Here is a 20,448-nt window from a genome sequence, read left to right as displayed (position 1 = left end):
ATGAGGTCATAAGGGAGGGGTCCTCATCCAAAAGACTGGTGTCCTTATAAGAAAAGAGGATTTGACACCCACACGCACAGAGGGACGACCATGTGTGGGCACAGGCGGAGGATGGCCGTCTGCACGTCAAGGAGAGAGGCCTCGGAAAGAATCAACCCTGCTGACACCTTGATCTTGGACTTCCAGCCTCCAGAATTGTAAAACATAAATTTCTGGTGTTTAGGCCCCCGGTCTGTGGGGTTCTGTTATGGCAGCCCTCACAGACTCACACGGAGGGTCATTACACTGAGCGCCTTAGAAGGAGAACTGACTGCTGAGATTGGCACTTGTGACGTGTGCCTTTGATGGTTTCATGTGATAATGGTCCCTCTATAGATCCTTAATATACACCACCCGTGAATAGATTAGATCTTCTGTGCTCCCAGGACCTACGCTTTCATTACCCATCCACCGTGTTCAGAAATACGATTGGGTTCTGGCCAAAGGAAATAACATAGAGATGGCAGAAATATTTTTTAAGGATGATTCTTTCTATATTTTCTTTGTAAGTGGGTTCCAAAGAGCCAGAGAAGTCAGGTAAATCTCTATCAAGTTAGATAGAGAGGCTTTAAGTTCAAAATATTTACAAATTTGAAATAGTACAAAAAACTTCTCTCCCACCAGCTTCTCTCAATGACCAACCTGGGAACACGGCCATATCGAATATTTGAGAACAGAGACAAACCGCCCAGAGGAATGCAACTTTATTTGCCGTTTCAGTGAAAGCGAGGGTCGTGCTGTTGCCGAACCTCAGTCCAACTCTAGACACTCAGAAGGCATTTCCCCAGTGCACAGTCGTGTTTCTTTTCACACTGACAATAAGTAAACGTGTCGGTGAACTCGAAGTCGGTATTTGAGCCAGTGATGAATAAAACCAAGGAAAGACAGGGCGCAGACAGCAGGTCGCTCACAGCAGCAGGACTCGGATCAGGAGAGGAAAAGGCGGTCTGACTCCAGGGTTCAGTACTTACTCACTTAGAATGATGGACCTCTTCCTTTTCACGTGTCATCTCCTATTTTATTCCAAAAAAGGAGGACTAGAATTCCCGTCAACCTTTTTTTTGTTGAGGAAGATTAGCCCTGAGCTAACATCTGCTGCCAATCCTCCTCTTTTTGCTGAGGAAGACTGGCCCTGAGCTAACATCTGTGCCCATCTCCCTCTGCTTTATATGTGGGACGCCCACCACAGCATGGCGTGCCAAGCGGTGCCATGTCCGCACCCGGAATCCGAACCGGCGAACCCTGGGCCGCCGAAGCGGAACGTGCAAACTTAACTGCTGTGCCACTGGGCCGGCCCCCCGTAAACCTTTTTGATTAGAGCGCTGAGCCTCAGAATGGCGCTGTGGCTCATGTAAGTTTATAGGAATAGTTTTATCAAAGCAGGATTCAAACATGGGAGCGAGGATGCTTCTTCTCCCTTGCTCTTTGCACCCCGAGGACCCTGGACCACGTGGACTAATCGTGAGTTTGGTAAGATTTAGCTCACATTGTGTAGAGAAGAAAACACCCGAGGAATGGAGCAGAGAGAAGGACCATCCAAAACGAGATAGGCTCACCCTGTACCCATGAGCTCCAGACATCCCGGCACAGATGGATGGTGAATAAAGGTGGTTTCCTGGCTCTGAGAGAAGAGGCGGAGGACAAAGATACGGGATTGAGGCTGAGTATATCAGAAACTCATGCAGAGTAGAGCTGTGTAATTTCAAAGGCGCCCTGACTATGTCCCTTCCGGTTACTCAGATTGAACTACTAACTTCCCCACTCGATGTGTCTCCTCTCGGATCCGCCTCTTCCCCCAGAGTCCTCTGGAAAATCTCCCTCAAATGTTCCTGACGCCTTTGCTTCCCAAATCTCCCTACAAAGTAATAAATGAAGGGGTTGGCAGAGCTGTTTACACAGGAGAGCAGGATCCAAAGCCAAAACAAATAGGGTGCGTTAGAATAGGGGTCAGTGTGGACTTGAATAACAACGGCACAGCTACAGGGAAGGAAGAGGACAGAAAGCAGAAGGACGACATAAAGCTTGACGGGCGGACGAAGCCGGGAGCTATACTTGATTCTGAACAGTGTAGTCAGAATGCACATTATTATTGCAGAAGGAAGAGCACAAACAAACACAGCAAAGATTTCAAGGCATACATTGCAAGGCAGGAATGGATGAGAGTGACAACAGGAGAGGAACCTCACCACGTTTAGTGCAATGGACGAGACCCAGATCAGGATGCACAGGATGGTGGACGTGTGCTTGGGCAAGTGGAATCTGTACCAGATGGGGAAGAGGACAGCCAGGCAGCGTCCCATGCTGATGGCAGCCAGGAGACAGAGGCCCACTGTGTAGGAAGCGTATGTGAATACTTCCAGGGGCCAGGCATCAAACCAAATGTTGTGAAAGGCATCTAACATTATTTTCACCAACACCACTGTCTGACACGAAAGGTAGATAAAGTCTGCCAATGACAAATGGAAAATAAAGACAGTGAAGTGGTCCCACTTGACAGAGAACACGAGGGGGCCAAGAACCAGACCATTCCCCGCCAGCCCCCAGAGGGAGACGAAGACTGCAAGAGGAGAGAGGATCTTCGAAGCCTGGGTTTTCTCAGGATCGCCACTGAAGGTGCCATTTGGTTTGAAGTCGTAAGTGGATGTGCAAGGACCGCTCATTGTGGTCGAGGCTGAGCTCAGAAGACGTCTGTAGAGTAAGGACTCCCTGCGAAGAAAAGAATGTGAACACACAAGACCTATGAGAGGGCGGGAATGTGTCTAAACACGTCCTTCCCTCATTCATTTATTTATTCATCCTTTTAACTAATACGTCTTGAGGACATTTTATGTGACAGGAATTGTGTTAAAAGACTTGGACGGCGCAGATGACAAGGCCACACATCTGGCACTGTCACGTACCACACATTCTGGAGGAGGATGCAGACAGTGACACAAGCAAATAAACAAAAGGAGTGGAAAAGGTTGCGATTCGGTGCAGAGGAGTTATAAATAACGTCCAGGAACAAAGAGGAGGGAGTGACACGACTCTTCAGCAGTTTTCGGCACAGTTTATCACACGTCCCCTTTGACAAAAATTCTCCACTTAGCTTCTAGAGCATCACCCCCCCCACCCCCCGTTCTCCCTCCCGCCTCACTGGTTGCCCTCCTTGTCTCCTTCCCTCCCCCTCCTCCGCCCAGCCTCTCAGTGCCGCAGTGCACAAGACTCCATCCTTGCTCCGCTGCTCCGTCTACACCCGCTGCCTTGCTGAGATCATCCAGGCACGTGATCTGAAGGACCATCTCTATCTCAGTGAATCCCATGTGTGCGTTTCCAGCTCTGATGTGCCTCCGAAACGTCAGACTCAGTGATCTCATTGCCTAGATGACGACTCGACCTGAAATCCAGCAGAGCCTCACACCCAACCTGTGCAACGACTGTCTCATAACAATGTCTTCCACACTCCCCAGACTGGCGTTTGCCCCATGTGGGTCGAGGGCAGTTTGGTACCTCAGTTTGCCAAGTCCAGAAGCCAGAGAGTTATCTTTGACCCCCTCGCTGTCTCACTCCACATCCAGCCTATGAGGAATCGTGCTGGGTCTGCCTGCCAGGCTCACACCACACCTGATGGCGGTTCCCCACTCCCATGATTCCTGCCGGCCGAGAGCTCCATCTTCTTTCCTGATCACGGCAGTGGTCTTCTGATGGGTCCTCCTGCTTGCACAACACCTCTCCCCCAGACCTGGTCCATGCTCAGTGAAGGAGCCCAAATGATCCACTGAGAACTTCACCATGTCACATAGCATCTCCGCTCAGAAGCTTCCGATGTCTCCTATTTCACTCAGAGTTGAAGATGCCACAAAGTGCTAAGGGTCGGCATAAACCGCGTCCCCCATTGCCTGCCTTCACTCATGCCTCATGCTCTGCCCTCTCTCATCCCGCCCCAGGCCCTCGTTAGGGCGTTGGCTAGTTAGGGCTGTGGCTCCGCCTCTGCTGGTGCTCTGTCTTCCCGGCAGAGGAAAGACTGACTCTCGCATCTTTCAAGTCTGACACACGAGCCCTTCTCTCTGCACCCCCTTTATCATTGCAGCCCTTGGGCCCCACATCGCCACCCCCACATCTTGATTTGTCTCCTTCTCGTGTGTTCTTGCCCATGCTTATCTTTTAAGATGCTACATCGGTACTTACTCTTCCCGGTTATTGACCGGTCTAGATGTCTCCTTTAAGAACGGAAGCACAAGGCAGGCAGGGTCTTTGTCTGTTTCGTCCTCTGATGGACTCAACCTCTGTGCCTACAGTAGAGCCAGAGAGATTTTAATTGCTAAAAAAGAAAAAAAGTGTTTTTGGAATGAAAGAGCAGAGCGTTTAGGGGAGGGGCTGCCCGTGACATCCGTTACCCAGGACACCTGTTTCAGGCACAGGATTCGACATGAGCAAGAGACACCCTTGTTTGAGATGACTAACACGTCTTGAAGGATCCAAATGTGACAGCAGAGGGAGGACAGAGGACAGCACCGAGGAGTCAGGGAGGGAGTTCGTAGAAGCCGGGGAGGGTTTCGTTCTGGGAACGATGTAAAGGGGTGACAGTGTCCAAAGCAAGTCACGCCCTGGTCTGACTTATATTCCCAGAACCCTCTTTCCCACTGGAAGGACAGATGAGGAGGAAGATCCAGGAGCAGTCCTGAGGGAGGGCTGAGTGGCCTGCTGTGAGAGGAATCAGCGATGCCCACCGCCTGGCGCCCCGAGGTCTGAGGCTGTTTCCTTCCACCCGCATCAGCGCTGGAGAGTGAAAATCCTGCTGTTTCTTACTGGTCAGATCTAGAAAGCATTGTTTATTCATTGATTAGAAATGCATATTCACTGTTCACTGAATCCTCAGTTCAGTGACTGAGACAAAGATCAACTGAGGGGCCGGCCCAGGGGCACAGCGGTTAAGTGTGCACATTCTGCTTTGGCGGCCTGGGGTTCACCAGTTCGGATCCCGGGTGCGGACATGGCACCGCTTGGCAAAAGCCATGCTGTGGTAAGTGTCCCACGTATAGATAGAGGAAGATGGGCATGGATGTTAGCTCATGGCCAGTCTTCCTCAGCAAAAAGAGGAGGATTGGCAGTAGTTAGCTCAGGGCTAATCTTTCAAAAAAAAAAAAGATCAGCTGAGGAGGAGACCAAAATTTATTTCTTTTTCTCACTCTCTGTTTCCCTTTTTCCTGATGTTTTCACAGCCTTTTCCAAATTCAGAAAAATAGTTTTGAAAGAAGAAATAATGTTGCATTAACAATTTTTATCTCCATGTTACTAAATGGCTCATAATAAATCCACGCTATTGTGATAATTTTACTTTCAATAAATTATTGATAATATACTTCTGATAACATATTTATTAATTATCATTCTTGATATTATGTTACAAGCCTTTATGCATACTATTATATAATTGATAGAAAGGTCATTTTATTGATGCAAAATACACTATTGGAATGACTTCTCAGAAATATGCAGCATTGTCTTACGAATATTTATTGTTTCATTTTTGTGGTTACAAAAATACTAAAATATAAATTATAAAAATGTTAAACATCAGCAAAGTTACAGAGTACAAGATAAATACACAAAAATCAGTTGTATATCTATAAACTAATAATGAACAATTCAAAAATGAAATTAAGAAATAATTCCATTTATAATAGTACAAAAACAAATGAAATACTTAGAAGTAAATTTAGGAAAAGAGTGGAAAGCTTATACTTGGAAAACTAAAGAATCACTTTTGAGAGAAGTTTTCAAATACCTTCATAAATTGTAAAACATCCCACGCTCATGAATCAGAGGATTTAACGTTGTCAAGATGGTGGTACGCTCTTAAATGACGTGAGAGTCAATGTAGTCCCTGTTAGACTCCCAGCTGAATTCTTGGCAGAAATTGCTAAGTTAACTCTAATATCCATGTGGAAATTCAAGGGACCTAAAATGGCTAAAACAATCCCGAAAAAGAAGAATGAAGTTGGAGTATTTACATCACATTTCTTGATTTCAAAACTTACTGCAAAGCTACAGTCATCAAGACTGTGTGTTATGGTCACAAGGAGAGATATACAGATCAATGGAATAGAATTTAAAGTCTAGAAATAAACGCTAACTTTTACAGCCCGTTGATGTTCAAAAAAAAGTGCCAACACAAGTCAATGCGAAAGAATTGTCTTTTCAGAAAATGGTGCTGGAGTAAGTGGATATCCACACACAAAAGAATGAAGTTGTATTGCTTTCCGCACACTATACACCAAAATCAACTCAGAATGGATCATAGACTTCAGTGTAAGGGCTGAAAATGCAAAACTTTTAGAAGAAAATATAGAAACAAATCTTCCTGACCTTGGGTTGGCAAAACCATCTTAGATATGGACCAAAAGCACAGCAACAAAAGAAAATACAGGTAACTTGGACTTCATCAAAATTACAAATTTTGTGCTTCAAAATATACCAGCAGGAAAGTGAAAAGATAACCGACAGACTAGAAAAAATATTTGCAAATTATACACATCATAAGAAACTTGTGTCTAGAATATGTAAAATGCTATTATAACTAACCAATAAAAAGATAACCAAATTTCACAATGGGAAAAGGTTCTGAATAGACATTTAGCCAAAGAAGATACGCAAATAGCCTATAAGCAAAGGAAAAGGTGCTCAACATCATTAGCCATCAGGGAAATGCAAATTAGAACCAAAATAAGGTACCACCTCACATTCACTAGAATGGCTAAAATTAAAAAAGTAAATAATAAAGACAGATAAATAAGTGCTGGTTAGGATGTGGAGAAATTGGAAGCTGCAGGCACCACTGATGGGAATGTCAAATGATGCAGCTGCTTTAGAAGACAGGCTGGCAGTTCTTCAAAGGGTTCAATATGGACTCACCATATGACCCAGAAATTCTGCTTCTAACTATATGCTCAAGAGAAATAAAAATATGTCCACATAAAAACTTATAAGGAATGTCCATAGCATCATTATTAATATAGCCCAAAAGTAGAAACAACCTAAATGTCCATCAACGGATGAATGGATCAAGAAGATGTGGCACGCCCGTAAAATGGAAGATTTGACAAAAAACAAGATTGAAGTACTGATACGTGCTATGACGTGGACGAACCTTGAAGATATACAACTGCAAAAAGCCTTTCTCAAAAGACGACATATTATATGATTCCACTTACATGAAAGATCCCAAGTGGGCAAGTCTTTGAGACAGAAAGTCGGTTAGTGATTGCCTAGGTCTGATGCAGTTGAAGGAAGTGGAGAATGACTGCTGACAGGCACAGGGTTTCCTTTCGGGGTGACGACAGTGTTCTGAAACTGATTGTGGTGATGCTTGAACATCTCTGTGCACAACTCAATTAAAAACCATTGAATTGTGCATGTTAAATGGATAAACTGTATGGTATGTGAATTATATTGGAATAAATGGTTATGTAAAAAATAAAAGAAAATTAAAAAGTAGTATTTAAAGAAAAATGACAGAAATATGTAAAAAAAGAAGCCAAGCTCTCCCACCAAAGTCAACCTCTCCCACAAAAGTACGTTTCAAAACATGTGTATGTTTGCACGTTACCAAAATTTTAAAGAAATTTTACTTCTACATCAAACAAGTCCAAAACCTAGAGAAAATATCAAAAGCTTTCCAAATAACTTTTTAAGGCTGGTATGGGAGGTTAAGATCAGAAACAGAAATAAAAAAACAAAATATACCAAAAAAAGAAAGTAAGGAAGGAAGCTGGGAGACAAGACAGGAAGGAAAGAAGGGACGGGAGAAGAAATATGAGCCAAGTTTACATATGAAGACATGCTCAAAGACCACATATAAAGTACTAACAACTGAGTATCATAGTGGAGTGAGTTGTTCCTTTTTTCTCTCCCCTCTAAGTTATAACCACACAGACATCCACCAACCAACAGAGAATTCACTACACAGCACAACAGGATGCCTAAGAGAGCCGTGCATCTATACATCTGAAGCTGGGTGGACTGGATCCCCAGGAGGCAGTGGAACTGGAGGAGCAGCCCCCTCCCCTGCCCTGGCAGCAGCGATCCAGGGAGCAGATGCTCATGCTTCAGCTCGTGCTACCGTGAGCAGAGGTGGCGGTGGACACCCTGGCTGTCATGACTGATAGCAGACAGGGTGAGAGCAGAAAAAATAACCCCTGTCCCCACCCCATTGGTGGCAGGTGGAAACTTTGACCAGAGGTATCAGGAATCACAGCAGAACCAGTGATCTAGCCCCCAGGGGTGGCACCTCTGACACCAGCTCCACCAGCAGTGGGGGCTGCATACAAGTCCCCGGGTCCCCTGGCCCCTGGTAGCGACACTGACACCTGTAAAACCAGCACGCCTGGCAACTGTGCATTCAGCCTCCCAGAGAACCCAGGACCAGCAGTGCAGCTGGGACGTGGGGCAGCAGCATCTGAGCCTGGAGAGCCCATGGAGAGCCAGTAGGAGAACACGAGACCCAGGTGGCCCTAGAAGCAGCAGAAGTGCTCACAGCCTGGTGACCCTGTTGGCGACACCTGGAACTGTAGTGACATTGTAAACAGCAAGGCACCAGCAATCCCAGAGTCACAAGTGGACGTGGAGGGCCCTGACGATGCCTCTGGTAGATGCAGTGGAGGCTGGAAAGTGTAGGCTCTCAAATACTATCCGAAGCAGCTCAGAACCAAAGTAACCAAAGCTGCACCCAAATAAGAAAGGTGGTTCCTACCATGAATGCACCAACAGAGGGTCAGTTCATCAGAAATCATGAAGAACTACAGTAATGTGGCAGAATGTAAGGAGAATGACAACTCTCCAGAAACCAAACTTGAAGTCACAGAAGGTTACACTCTAACTGACAGAGAATTCAAAATAGCTGTCATAAAGAAACTCAACAAGTTACAAAACTCAGTTCTATGAGCTCAGGAATAAAATTAGTGAAAAGCAGGAGTACTTCACCAAAGAGATTGAAGCTCTAAAAAAAATAATAAAACGGAAATTGTGGAGATGAAGGACACAATTAATGAGATGAAAAATAATGTAGAAAGCATTAAAAACAGAGCAGACCATATGGAGGAGAGAATTAGTGAGCTCAAAGCCAGAAACCTAGAAGGGATTCAGGTGGAGGAGGAGAGAGAACTAAGATTTTTTTTAAATTAAAAAATTCTTTGAGAAGCATCCAATTCAATTAGGAAAAGTAACATAAGGATTATAGGCATCCCAGAAGGAGAAGAGGAGGAGAAAGGAGCAGAGAGCTTATTCAAAGGAGGAATAGCTGAGAACTTCCCAAACCTGTGGAAGGAACTGGACATGCAAATATATGAAGCTAAGAGAACTCCTAATTACCTGAAGACAAAAAGACCTTCTCCAAGGCATATAATATTAAAACTGTCAAAAGACAATGAGAAAGCAAAAATATTAAGGGGAGAAAGAGAGAAGAAAATAACGTACAAAGAACCCCCATCAGGCTTTTAGAAGATTTCTCAGCAGAAACCCTAAGGCTAAGAGAGAGTGGAATGATATATTCAAAATACTGAAAGACAAAACCTGTCAGCTAAGAATACTCTGTCCAGCAAAATTATTCTTCAGATATGATGGAGAATGAAAAGCTTCTTCAGACAAACAGGGCTGAGGGGTTCATTGCCACGATACCTGCCTTACAAGAAATGTTGAAAGGAGCCCTCTAACCTGAAACAAAAAGGCAAAGGTTTACAAAGCTTTGTGCAAGGAAATAAATAGGCAGAGTCAGAAAATTGCAGCTCTCTATCGGAATGAGTTAGTAAAGACTTAATTATAACATAGAGGATAAAGGGAAAGAAAGCATCAAAATAACTATAACTACTTCAATTTGGTCACAAACTCACACAAAAGAAGAATAATTTGTGACAACAACAACACAGAAGGGGAAGAGAAAAGGGATGGAACCTGCACAGGCTAATGGAGATAAGAGGCTATCAGAAAAAGGACTATCTCACCTATGAGATCTTGTCTAAAAACCTCATGGTAACCACAAAACAAAAAGTCAGAGCAGAGTCACAAATCATAAAGAGAAAACTGAGAAAAACATGACAGAAAGCCACCAAACTGAAATGGCAGACAGAAATACAAGGAAAAAGAAACAGTGGAAATATAGAACAATTGGAAAACAAAAGATAAAATGGCAGTATTAAGCCCTCAAATATCAATAATAACTCTTAATGTAAATGGGTTGACTTCACCCATCAAAAGACACAGGGTGGCTGGATAGATTACAAAACAGGACCAGTGATATGCTGCCTCCAGGAAGCACATCTTAGCTCTAAAGGCAAACACAAGCTCCAAGTGACGGGATCAAGATGATACTCTAAGCAAATGGCAAGAAAAAGAGAGTTTAGCCATACCTGTATCAGACAAAGCACGCTTCAAGATAGAAAAGATAACAAGAGACAAAGATAGGCACTATATAATGAGGAAAGGGACATTCCACCAAGAAGGCCTAATACTTACTAATATATATGCACATAGCACAGGAACACCAAAGTAGATAAAACAGCTACTAACATACCTAAAGGGAGAAATTGACAGCAACACAATAACAGTAGGGGACCTCAACACCCCACTTACACCAACGGATAGATCATCCAGACAGAAAGTCAACAAGGAAATACCGACATTAAAAGAAACACTAGACCAGATGGCCTTAATAGATATATAGAGAACATTCCATTGCAAAACAGCAGAATATACTTTCTTCTCAAGTGTATGCATATGTGGAACATTCTCAAAGATGGATCATATGTTGGGAGACAAGGCAAGCTTCAATGAATTTAAGATTGAAATCATATCAAACATCTTTTCCGAACACAATGCTATGAAACTAGAAATCAGCTACATGAAAAAAGCTGGGAAAGCCACAAACATGTGGAGACTAAACGACATGCTACTGAACAACTATTGGATCAATGAAGAAATCCAAGGAGGAATCCAAAAAATACCTGGAGACAAATGGAAATGAAAACGCAACATTCCACAACTTATGGGATACATAAAAGTGGTACTAAGAGGGAAATTTATGGCAGTACAGGCCTACCTTAAGAAACAAGAGAAATCTCAAATAAACAAACTTACACTACACCTAACAGAACCAGAAAAAGAAGAACAAACAAAGCCCAAAGTCAAGAGAGGAAAGGAAATAATAAAGATAAGGGCAGAAATAAAACAACTAAAAGGATCAATGAAACTAAGATCTGGTTCTTTGAGAAAAATAAAAGAAATTGACAAGCCCTTAGACTGAATTGCTAAGAAGAAAAGAAGACTCAAGTAAGTTAAATCAGAAATGAAAGAGGAGAAATCACAATGGACACCACAGAAATACAAAGATCATAAGAGAATACTGTAAAAAGCTGTATGCCGACAATTGGATAACCTAGAAAAGATGGATACATTTCTAGATTCATACAACCTCTCAAAACTGAATCAAGAAGAAATAGAGAATCTGAATAGACCAGTCAACAGGAAAGAGATTGAAATAGTAATGAAAAACCTCCCAGGAAACAAAAGCCCAGAACCTGATGGCTTCTCTGGTGAATTCTACAAAACATTCAAAGAAGATTTAATTCCTATCTTTCTCAAGCTATTCCAAAAAATTGAAGAGGATGGGATGCTTCCTAACTCATTTCACGAGGCCAACATTACCCTGGTACCAAAACGAGACAAGGCCCACACAAAAAGGGAAAATTACAGGCCAATATTGCTGATGAATATAGTTGCAAAAATCCTCAACAAAATATTAGCAAATCAAATACAGCAATACAGTAAGATGATCGTACACCGCAATCAAGTGGGATTTATTCCAGGGATGCTGGGATGGTTCAACATCCTCAAATCAATCAATGTGATACACCACATTAACAAAATGAAGAATAAAAATCACATGATCATCTCAATAGACAGAGAGAAAGCATTTGACAAGATCCAACATCCATTTATGATAAAAAATCTCAAAGAAATGGAAATAGAAGGAAAGTACCTCAACATACTAAAGGCCGTATATGACAAACCCACAGCCAACATCATGCTCAATTGTGTTAAAAACTGAAACAAGACAAGTATGAGAACAGGAACAAGACAAGTATGCCCACTCTCACCATTCTTATTCAACATAGTACTGCAAGTTTTAGCCAGAGGAATTAGTCAAGAAAAAGAAATAAAAGGGATCCAAACCGGAAAGGCAGAGGTAAAACTGTCACCATTTGTGGATGACGTGAGTCTCTATATAGAAAACACTAAAGAATCCACCCAAAACTATTAGAAATAATCAGTGAATACAGTAAAGCTGCAGGGTACAAAATCAACATACAAAAAGCACTTGCATTTCTATACGCTAATAACGAACTGGCAGAAAGAGAATTCCAGAATACAATTCCATTTACGATCACAACAGCAACAACGAAATAAAATACCTAGGAATAATTTTAACCAAGGAGGTGAAAGACCTATGCACTGAGAACTATAAGACATTATTGAAATAAATTGAAGAAGACATCAAGAATTGGACAGATGTTCTGTGCTCATGGATTGGAAGATAAACATGATTAAAATGTCCATATTATCTAAGGAAATCTACAGATTTAATGCCATCCGATTCAAAATCCCAATAACATTCTTCACAGAACTAGAACAAAGAATCCTAACATTTACATGAAACAACAAAAGACCCAAAATAGCCAAAACAATCCTGAGAAAAAAGAACAAAGTTAGAGGTGAACTCAAAATATACAACAAAGTTACAGTAATCAAAATAGCATGGTACTGGCAGAATAACAGACACACAGATCAGTGGAACAGAATTGAGAGCCCAGAATTAAAACCACTCATCTATAGACAGCTGATCTTCAATAAAGGAGACAAGAACATACAATAGAGAAAGGAAGTTCTCAATAAGCGGTGCTGGGAAAACTGGACAGCCATACACAAAAGAATGAAAGTAGGCATTATCTTACACCGTTCACAAAAATTAACTCAAAATGGATTAAAGACTTGAAAGACCTGAAATCATAAAACTCTTAGAAGAAAATATAGGCAGTACACTCTTTGACAGCAGTCTTAGTGGTATCTTTCCAAATACCATGTCTACTCAGGCAAGGGAAACCAAAAGAAAACCTACCAACTGGGAGAAAATATTTGCAAATCATATATCTGACAAGGGGTTAATTTCCAAAATATATAAAGAACTCATACAACTCAACAACAATAAAATTAACAGCCCAATCAAAAATGGGCAGAGGATATGAACAGACATTTTTCCAAAGAAGTTATACGGATAGCCAACAGGCACATGAAAAGATATTTAATATCACTAATTATTTGGGAAATGCAATAAAAACTCCAATGACCTATCGCCTCACATGCATCACAATGGCCACAATTAACAGGACAAGAAATAGCAAGTGTTGGAGAGGATGTGGAGAAAAGGGAACCCTCATACACTGCTGATGGGAATGCAAACTGGTGTAGCCACTATGGAAAACACTATGGAGATTTCCCAAAAAATTAAAAATAGAACTACCATATGATTCAGCTATTCCACTAATTGGTATTTACCCAAAGAACATGAAATCAATAATTCAAAAAGACTTATGCATGCCTATGTTCATCACAGCCTTATTCACAATAGCCAAGATGTGGAAGCAACCCAAGTGCCCATCAATGGATGAATGGTAAAAGAAGATGTGATATATGTATATACAATGGAATAACACTCAGCCATAAAAAAGACAAAATTCTACCATTTGTGACAACACGTACGGACCTTGAGCATATTATGCTAAGCAAATAAGTCAGACAGAGAAAGACAAATACCATATGATTTCACTCATCTGTGGAAGATAAACACACACATAGATAAGGATTAATGCTTATCAGAGGAGAAAGGGAACAGGAGAGGGCCAAAGGGGTAAAGGGGCACATGTGTATGGTGATGGATAAAATCTAGACTGTTGATGGCGAACGCGCTGCAGGCTATAGAGGAACTGAAATATAAAAATGCACACCTGAAATTTACACAGTTCTAAGCCAATATGACCTCAATAAAATTTAAAAAAATACTAATGACTGAAATCCAGCAGCGCATTAACAAGAGCAAAACACCATTGTTAAGTAGGTTAAAGTTATCTCAAGAAAGCAAGGTTAGTTCAACTGTAATAAGGAAAAACTCTTCCTATTATTCACTATGTGATTATCTCAATGAATACAATAAAAATAAAATAGCTTCTATTAGCCAGCCACCTCTTCACAACATAATAGATATCTAGCAGAAATTCACAGAAATAATTGAATTTAATGTTGACATACTAAAAGTATTCCTGATGAATTCAAGAAAGGGGCAGAAATGTACTTGGAACAATTAAGAATATAACATTGGTTCATGAAGTTGGAGCGTCATCTTCAACCTCCACGGCAAAAGAACAGACAAGAGTAGGAGGAGACGCCCGGCTCCTAAAGGAAATCCATTAGCATCTCCTAATGGAACAGAGTAGTTACTGGGATAGACACAAACAAGGCTGGAACCCTGGTTTCCCACGGGATGAGAAGAAACAGGCAGACTGGGAAAGGGGGTGGTGATCACCTGCTTGACACCAAGCGGTTACATCTTTCCTAATAGAAAGCATAGGGAACATCACAGTCAGGATTTGAGAAGCACCCCAGTGTCCAGAGGCTTCCAGCAATGTTCGCCATACAGTCCACAGGACAGAAATCGACTAGAAGACCACCAAGCCCTTACAGAATGCGTAGGACCAAACTCCAGGGCTGGGGTGTGGAGGACAAATTTCGAAGTCAAGACCTCTCCCTCAGTTCTGAAACTCGAGTCCTTCGCACATTCACCAGCCCTTGAATGAACGAGACCCTGGAAACTATGAGAAAAATGCTCCATTCCAAAAACACAGTCTGCAAAATGTAAACACTTATCTAAAAGTTACCAACAGAAACCCCCCATGTGCCTTCACACGAGTATTCACAGCGATAAGGAATCTTCTAATTACAGGGAATGAACTGTCTGCTCACTGTGACGTCTTGGTCACACAGAGGCCGCAGTGCTCAGAGCAAGAGCATCAAGACCAAATCATGATGACACTTCTCATCCATTTTCCCCACAAGTCACCCTGTTGGTATTTCATCAAGAATAAGTTAAGTAGATGAAATATGTATCTTCAGGATCTGAGGGAATACTTCTCCTTTACTGATGACAAAGGGGGAGAGGCTATTGGATAGTGCCAGGAAAAATTTTGGGGGTCCCCATCCCTCGTGAAAGAGTAAGTAGGATGAGTGCTGCATCCTTAGGGGGGCTGAGGTGGGAGAGTTGCCATCATCTGATGGAAAAATGCACATGCATGGTGATTCCCAGGCCCTCGGCATTCAATTTCCCAGTTAGCCTGTCGGAAAAGATTGATGAGACTTGAAGGTGAATGAGATTGGAGTTGAATAAAAGAGTGACTCCAGTTGCAGCCGCTGTTCCAGAAGTCTTCTCTTTAATAGAGAAAAAGAATAGAGTTTCTGGTATTTAGTTATCAATAAGATTTTAAAAATGCCCTTTGTCAATAAAAATGCCCCTTTTTCCACATTGGTCCATGGTGGCTACATATTTGTGACTCATAGAAAGGAAAGGAACGCGATTCTACAGACTCACCTTGGAGATGCATCAGCTCTTCAGCGCTAAGACAGACACAGGCGTCAAGACTATCGGATGCCCTTCCTCATGACTGCCTGCTCTGAGGGTATCGGTGATGTCACCACTGAAGTCCCTGGATAGGAACGAATGGCCATTTCCCCATTAACCTCGGCAGGAAACTGAGAGGGGAGGTAACGCTGGCAGAGTATTATCCCGCAGGAATGATCTCCTTGGGAAATCACTCGAAGGCAGCGTTCCTTCACCTTTCCTTAAAATGACGATGGTGAAGGTGGTGGTGGTGATGGTGATGGTGGTTGTGGTGATGACGGTGGTGATGACGGTGGTCCCCCAAGGGACTTTTTATCCAACTTTTTCCATCAGACACTTTAATACCACAAATATATGATATATCTGTTTATATATTATGTGTATATTTGAGAGTCACACATAAATAAAGAGTAAGTTTTTTTGTCCCCTCCCCCCAAACCCCATTTTTGCCCCTTTGAGGATGATATTGCCTCATTGAGAATGTATGCCCAAAAACATAGGGTATCATTTTCTACGTTTCCCCAATTATAATTTTCAATATCCTGGACCCTTCATTTTTATAGCTACCCGGGAAGCCTGGATGTGTCTATGATGAGAATCAAAGAGCTGGAATTTGTGGACAAGTCATGATGATGGATGAGATCATCTACACAGCGATTGTTTCCTGAGGGACGGTGTAAGGAGCCTGTCACCCTTGAGGGGGAAAAGGAAGGAAGCATCAGACGCTTAAATCAATGCAGGTCCGGGGGATGCATAAGAACCCTCCACTTAATCCTTCAGATTTCAGAGTTGGGTTTGCCAACACCTGTCTGAGCCTTAAGTCCTTCATTCTGAAAGTCAATGAGGACCAATCCGTGCTCCAGGACCACCTGTGGGATGCGTTAGCACACACTGTCAGTGTGTGGAGACTACAGAACTGGGCAGGGGGCGGTTTTCAGCGCCTCCTTTGTTCTGCACAGCCTTCCACCCGGGAGCTTCATTTTCCATTAAGTCTTGGCGATGCTGAGAACAGAGGCCTCAGTTCAGCGAGGGAGCCCCTGGGAAGTGAGCCCCTCTCTACGGTTAGGAAGGGGACGCCCAGCATAGACAGGAGAACAGAAAAGCAGAGAGAACAAACTCGGGTCCTCACCTTCCGGCCTTCTCATCTCCTGGAAGGGCCGCGCCCGCCTCTTGGAGCCTCGAGAAATCCCTGGGAAAAGATGATCCCGGCCCTTTTCATGGCATGACGCTTCAAATCATATTGCCACCATGCCAGCCGGAGCTAATTCCTGACGACGGTCCTGGGAGCAAAGCTCCAGAAGGGCCCCGGGAGCACCGGAGAGGCTGCGCTCCTTCCCTTTATCACACGGCTCACCCCAGCGCACACACGTAATGGGGTGAAGTGCCGGAGAAAAGCGTTTCCCAGGAGGCAACGAGAAGATGCTCGGAGTATCTTCTGCCGTAAAGCTGATGCAGGGAGCAAGGCGCTGAGGTACTTAAAACTCAGAGAGTCTGTTTCTTTATTACCTGGCCACTCTGGGTTCATTAATATTGTATGGACCCCATTAGTCCGTATTTTTACTGATATTTGATGAAATGTGCTATTTCCTGTTGCTTCTGCTGGCCCTCAGCACAAAGTTACTTTAACTTGGCCCAGTTTGACGCCTGTTCTTTGTAATCGCTTCTGTGAAAGCTGCATCCTATGTGACCTGGGGCTGGCCCGCCTTGGCCCTCCCAGCCCACAGCCCGAGCCCAGGTGGTGGAGTGGCTCGCAGGTGGAGCGGCTGTGCGTTAAGAACTGAGCCGGGCTCCAGTTATCAGAGAGGCCCCCGCGGAGCAGGGGCTGGAAGTGAGGCCCCTTCGCTTATTCCTGGAAGAGCTCAGGGTCCCTGAAGCATGAGGGATGTTCTAGACCCAGTGTCTCAGCATCACAGGCTGGATCTTCTTCCTGGGGCTCAGAGCCCTCACCAAGAGTGTTCTACGGAGAGCTCAGCCTCAAGGCACGATGGAAACACAAGACAAACTGTAGTCAAGTTGGGTGCCAGCAGGCCACGCATGGAGACGAGAGGTTGAGCTGGACGGGGCTGGAGGCGTCTTAGGAAGACCCCTTCTCTCTCGGTCCACCCCTGCTCTTTGGGGGTGGCCCTCCCCGGGTTTGTACCAGAGCCTGGCAGACACCCCCTTCAGTCCTCAGTCCTGGGGTGTTTACCCTCAGGGCTCCTGGCACAGATTTGTGTTCTCTCACCCCACACGGCTCCACATTCTAGCAAAATCTTGATGGGGTCCAGCTGTGGCATGCTCATTCCCTCCCCAGCCTGGTATTTGGTCCTAAGATCCATGAGATGCCAAATACGTCACCCCTCCTGGTGGAGGCCTCGCTCTCCTTTCCCTGCCTCTGTGGGGACTCGGCGGGCCCAGGACTCGGCACCTGCTCCACGCGGAAATCTGGCTGTGTCCTCAGTGCCCCACGTGCCCGACTGGTCACTTCAGCTTCGGGTGGCTGCTCAAAGCTGCACTGGTTTTCCTTCTCTCAGCAGAAGTCTCTTCCCAGCTCGAGCCTGGTCCTTATTTCTCATCCAGAATCTACAAATGGCCCCAGAGGAAAACACGCTGTCATCTTAAGGCCGACAGCTCAGAAGAGTTCTCCTCTGTCTTGAATTTTAGTTCAGAGAGTTCTCTCCTTCCTCTTCTCTCTGTGGCTTTGTCAGTGGGAGGTCTGATTATTTGGCTTTTTCCCACATTGAAACATGAGCCTTGCCTGCTGAGAGCTACTGCCTCCTGCCTCCTGCCTAAGGGTCCCAGAATGTTCTCTAAGCTCCTGAAAACCCTGCTAACCTCCGTCGGGCAGAAGCAGGCCCAGTGTGCAACGGGAAGTCATTTGTGGGGGCCCGGTTACCACATTTAAACTTCCCTGTGAATCCTCCGCTGTCCTGACTGATGTCAGAGTCTCAGGGGCTACGATGGGCTCCGCCTCGAGGCTTTCCTCGGAGGCACCACAGAAGAGCTGCCCTTGGTGTTGGACGAGTGGCCCCTGAAGTGTGGCAGCAGGAGACCCCATTTCCTGTTGCCTCATCTAACGAGGGAAGAGCTTCATCCCGGACTTACCACCGGGTTCATGTTGAGCCCAAACTGTCACGGAGGCAAAGTCCTTGGAAAACCAGGGGACACGCTTATAGTTTCCTTCTCCTGCCCCCATGCAGAAGGAACCCCCCTAAAGCAACCCCTGGGGTCTTGGCCCACCCCAGACTCCCCAGGGTGGGGGAGTGAGTTGGGTGACTGGGGGGTGACAGCCACTGCCCTGCACGTCACCTGGGCAGAGAGGACTGTTAAAGTTCCTGATACTGATTTCCAGAGCGAGGCGGCCATCCTGCGCGTGCGCCCCGCTGTGCAGATGCGGGTTCCCGCTGCAGCTGAGGGGCGGGAAGCGCTCCTCAGACCACCTGCCCTCACACTGCGTCATGTCCTTCAACCGACTGGTCACAAAGAAGATACCAGCCGTCTAGGTGTCTGGCTCTGCCTCTGCACGTGGACTGGTTCTGCAGTAGAAAGACGGAAGCGCTTGATCATCAGCCCTTTCAAACCGCAGCACCGAGAGGAGACTGATGGGGGCAGAGGACACTCCCAGAGAGAGACTGAGAGACAACTTCTCGACAGTGCACGTGAGAGGGGGGAGCGACGACGTGGACACGTGGGGAAGCGGTGGGATCTGCTGCCAGTGGGGTATTAATATGAAAAGTTATGGATCCCCTGTGAGGAGGGCATCCCCTTTTTCTGGCTTGAGAATAAGGGAGAATCACTGAGCCATGACTGAAAGTGGGACACTGGACAGGAGTCATCAGTCAGCGAGAGATTTAACCATTTCTTTTTGAATACGTGTGCATGGTGTTAGGTGCCCTTGATATACAAATGTGGGATTTCCCGAAGTCAGTAGAATAGGCATGTTAAGAGAATATGGAGGGGCCAGCCCAGTGGCATAGCAGGTAAGTTCGTGTGCTCTGCTTCGGCGGCCGGGGGGTTGTCGGTTTGGATCCTGGGCGCAGACCTAAACGTCGCTCATCAAGCCTTGCCGGGGTGGCATCCCACACAGAGAACTAGAATGACTTACAACCAGGGTACATAACTATGTACTGAGGCTTTGGGGAGAAAAAAAAAAGAGAGCAGAAGATTGGCAACAGATGTTAGCTCAGGGCCAATCTTCCAGAAAAGGAAAAAAGCTAATAAAAAAAAGAGAGAATATGGAGAGATCCAGAATAAATTAAATGTGATTATTTTAAAATATTGGTGGCATATAAGTATTCTATCACCAGAGTGTACAGAATGAGAAGAGGTGAAGATGGTTAGTTAAGATAATAGTAGCTCCTATAACAAGTAACCCCAGAGTTCATGATGCTCCCCAACAACAGACATTTATGTTATGATCATTCAAGAGCCCCAGGTGGGTGAACAGACACCTGGGCTATCCCTTCCCTGTGCAGCCTCTCAGTGACCAGGGATGACAGGGCACTCCGGGCTACAGAGGAAGCCTCTGCAAGAGTCTGCACTTGAGTTATGTGTGTATACATCACATATATATCGTCGTCGTCATCATCATCATCATCATCATATCTACATCGTCACTTTTTCCTCTCCAGGAAAAAAACCCCAGTTCTGTCGTCATTTCAACTAGATCTAGGTCCTGGATTCCTGGGTACCTAAACGGGATGGACCTTCTTCCATTAGGTCCAGATACAGAT

The 20,448-nt window shown here is 44.5% G+C and overlaps 1 protein-coding gene across 1 annotated transcript; it reads right to left on the bottom strand.

Moving 5' to 3' along the window:
- Positions 1-1,637: 1,637 nt before the first annotated feature.
- Positions 1,638-17,005, bottom strand: LOC138916766 (mas-related G-protein coupled receptor MRG-like). Its single transcript, XM_070230288.1, has 3 exons — positions 16,866-17,005; positions 4,207-4,310; positions 1,638-2,745 (listed from the first exon to the last, which is right to left on the bottom strand). Exon 3 carries the CDS (start codon positions 2,697-2,699, stop codon positions 1,776-1,778), a length of 924 nt encoding a protein of 307 aa, XP_070086389.1. The 5' UTR covers positions 2,700-2,745; positions 4,207-4,310; positions 16,866-17,005; the 3' UTR covers positions 1,638-1,775.
- Positions 17,006-20,448: the final 3,443 nt, after the last annotated feature.

The sequence above is a fragment of the Equus caballus genome, chromosome 12 (assembly GCF_041296265.1).
Source record: "Equus caballus isolate H_3958 breed thoroughbred chromosome 12, TB-T2T, whole genome shotgun sequence".
In the NCBI taxonomy this organism is placed as follows: Eukaryota; Metazoa; Chordata; class Mammalia; order Perissodactyla; family Equidae; genus Equus; species Equus caballus.
The sequence above is the reverse complement of the archived record's forward strand: the minus strand, read 5'-3'. Positions and strand labels throughout refer to the sequence as shown.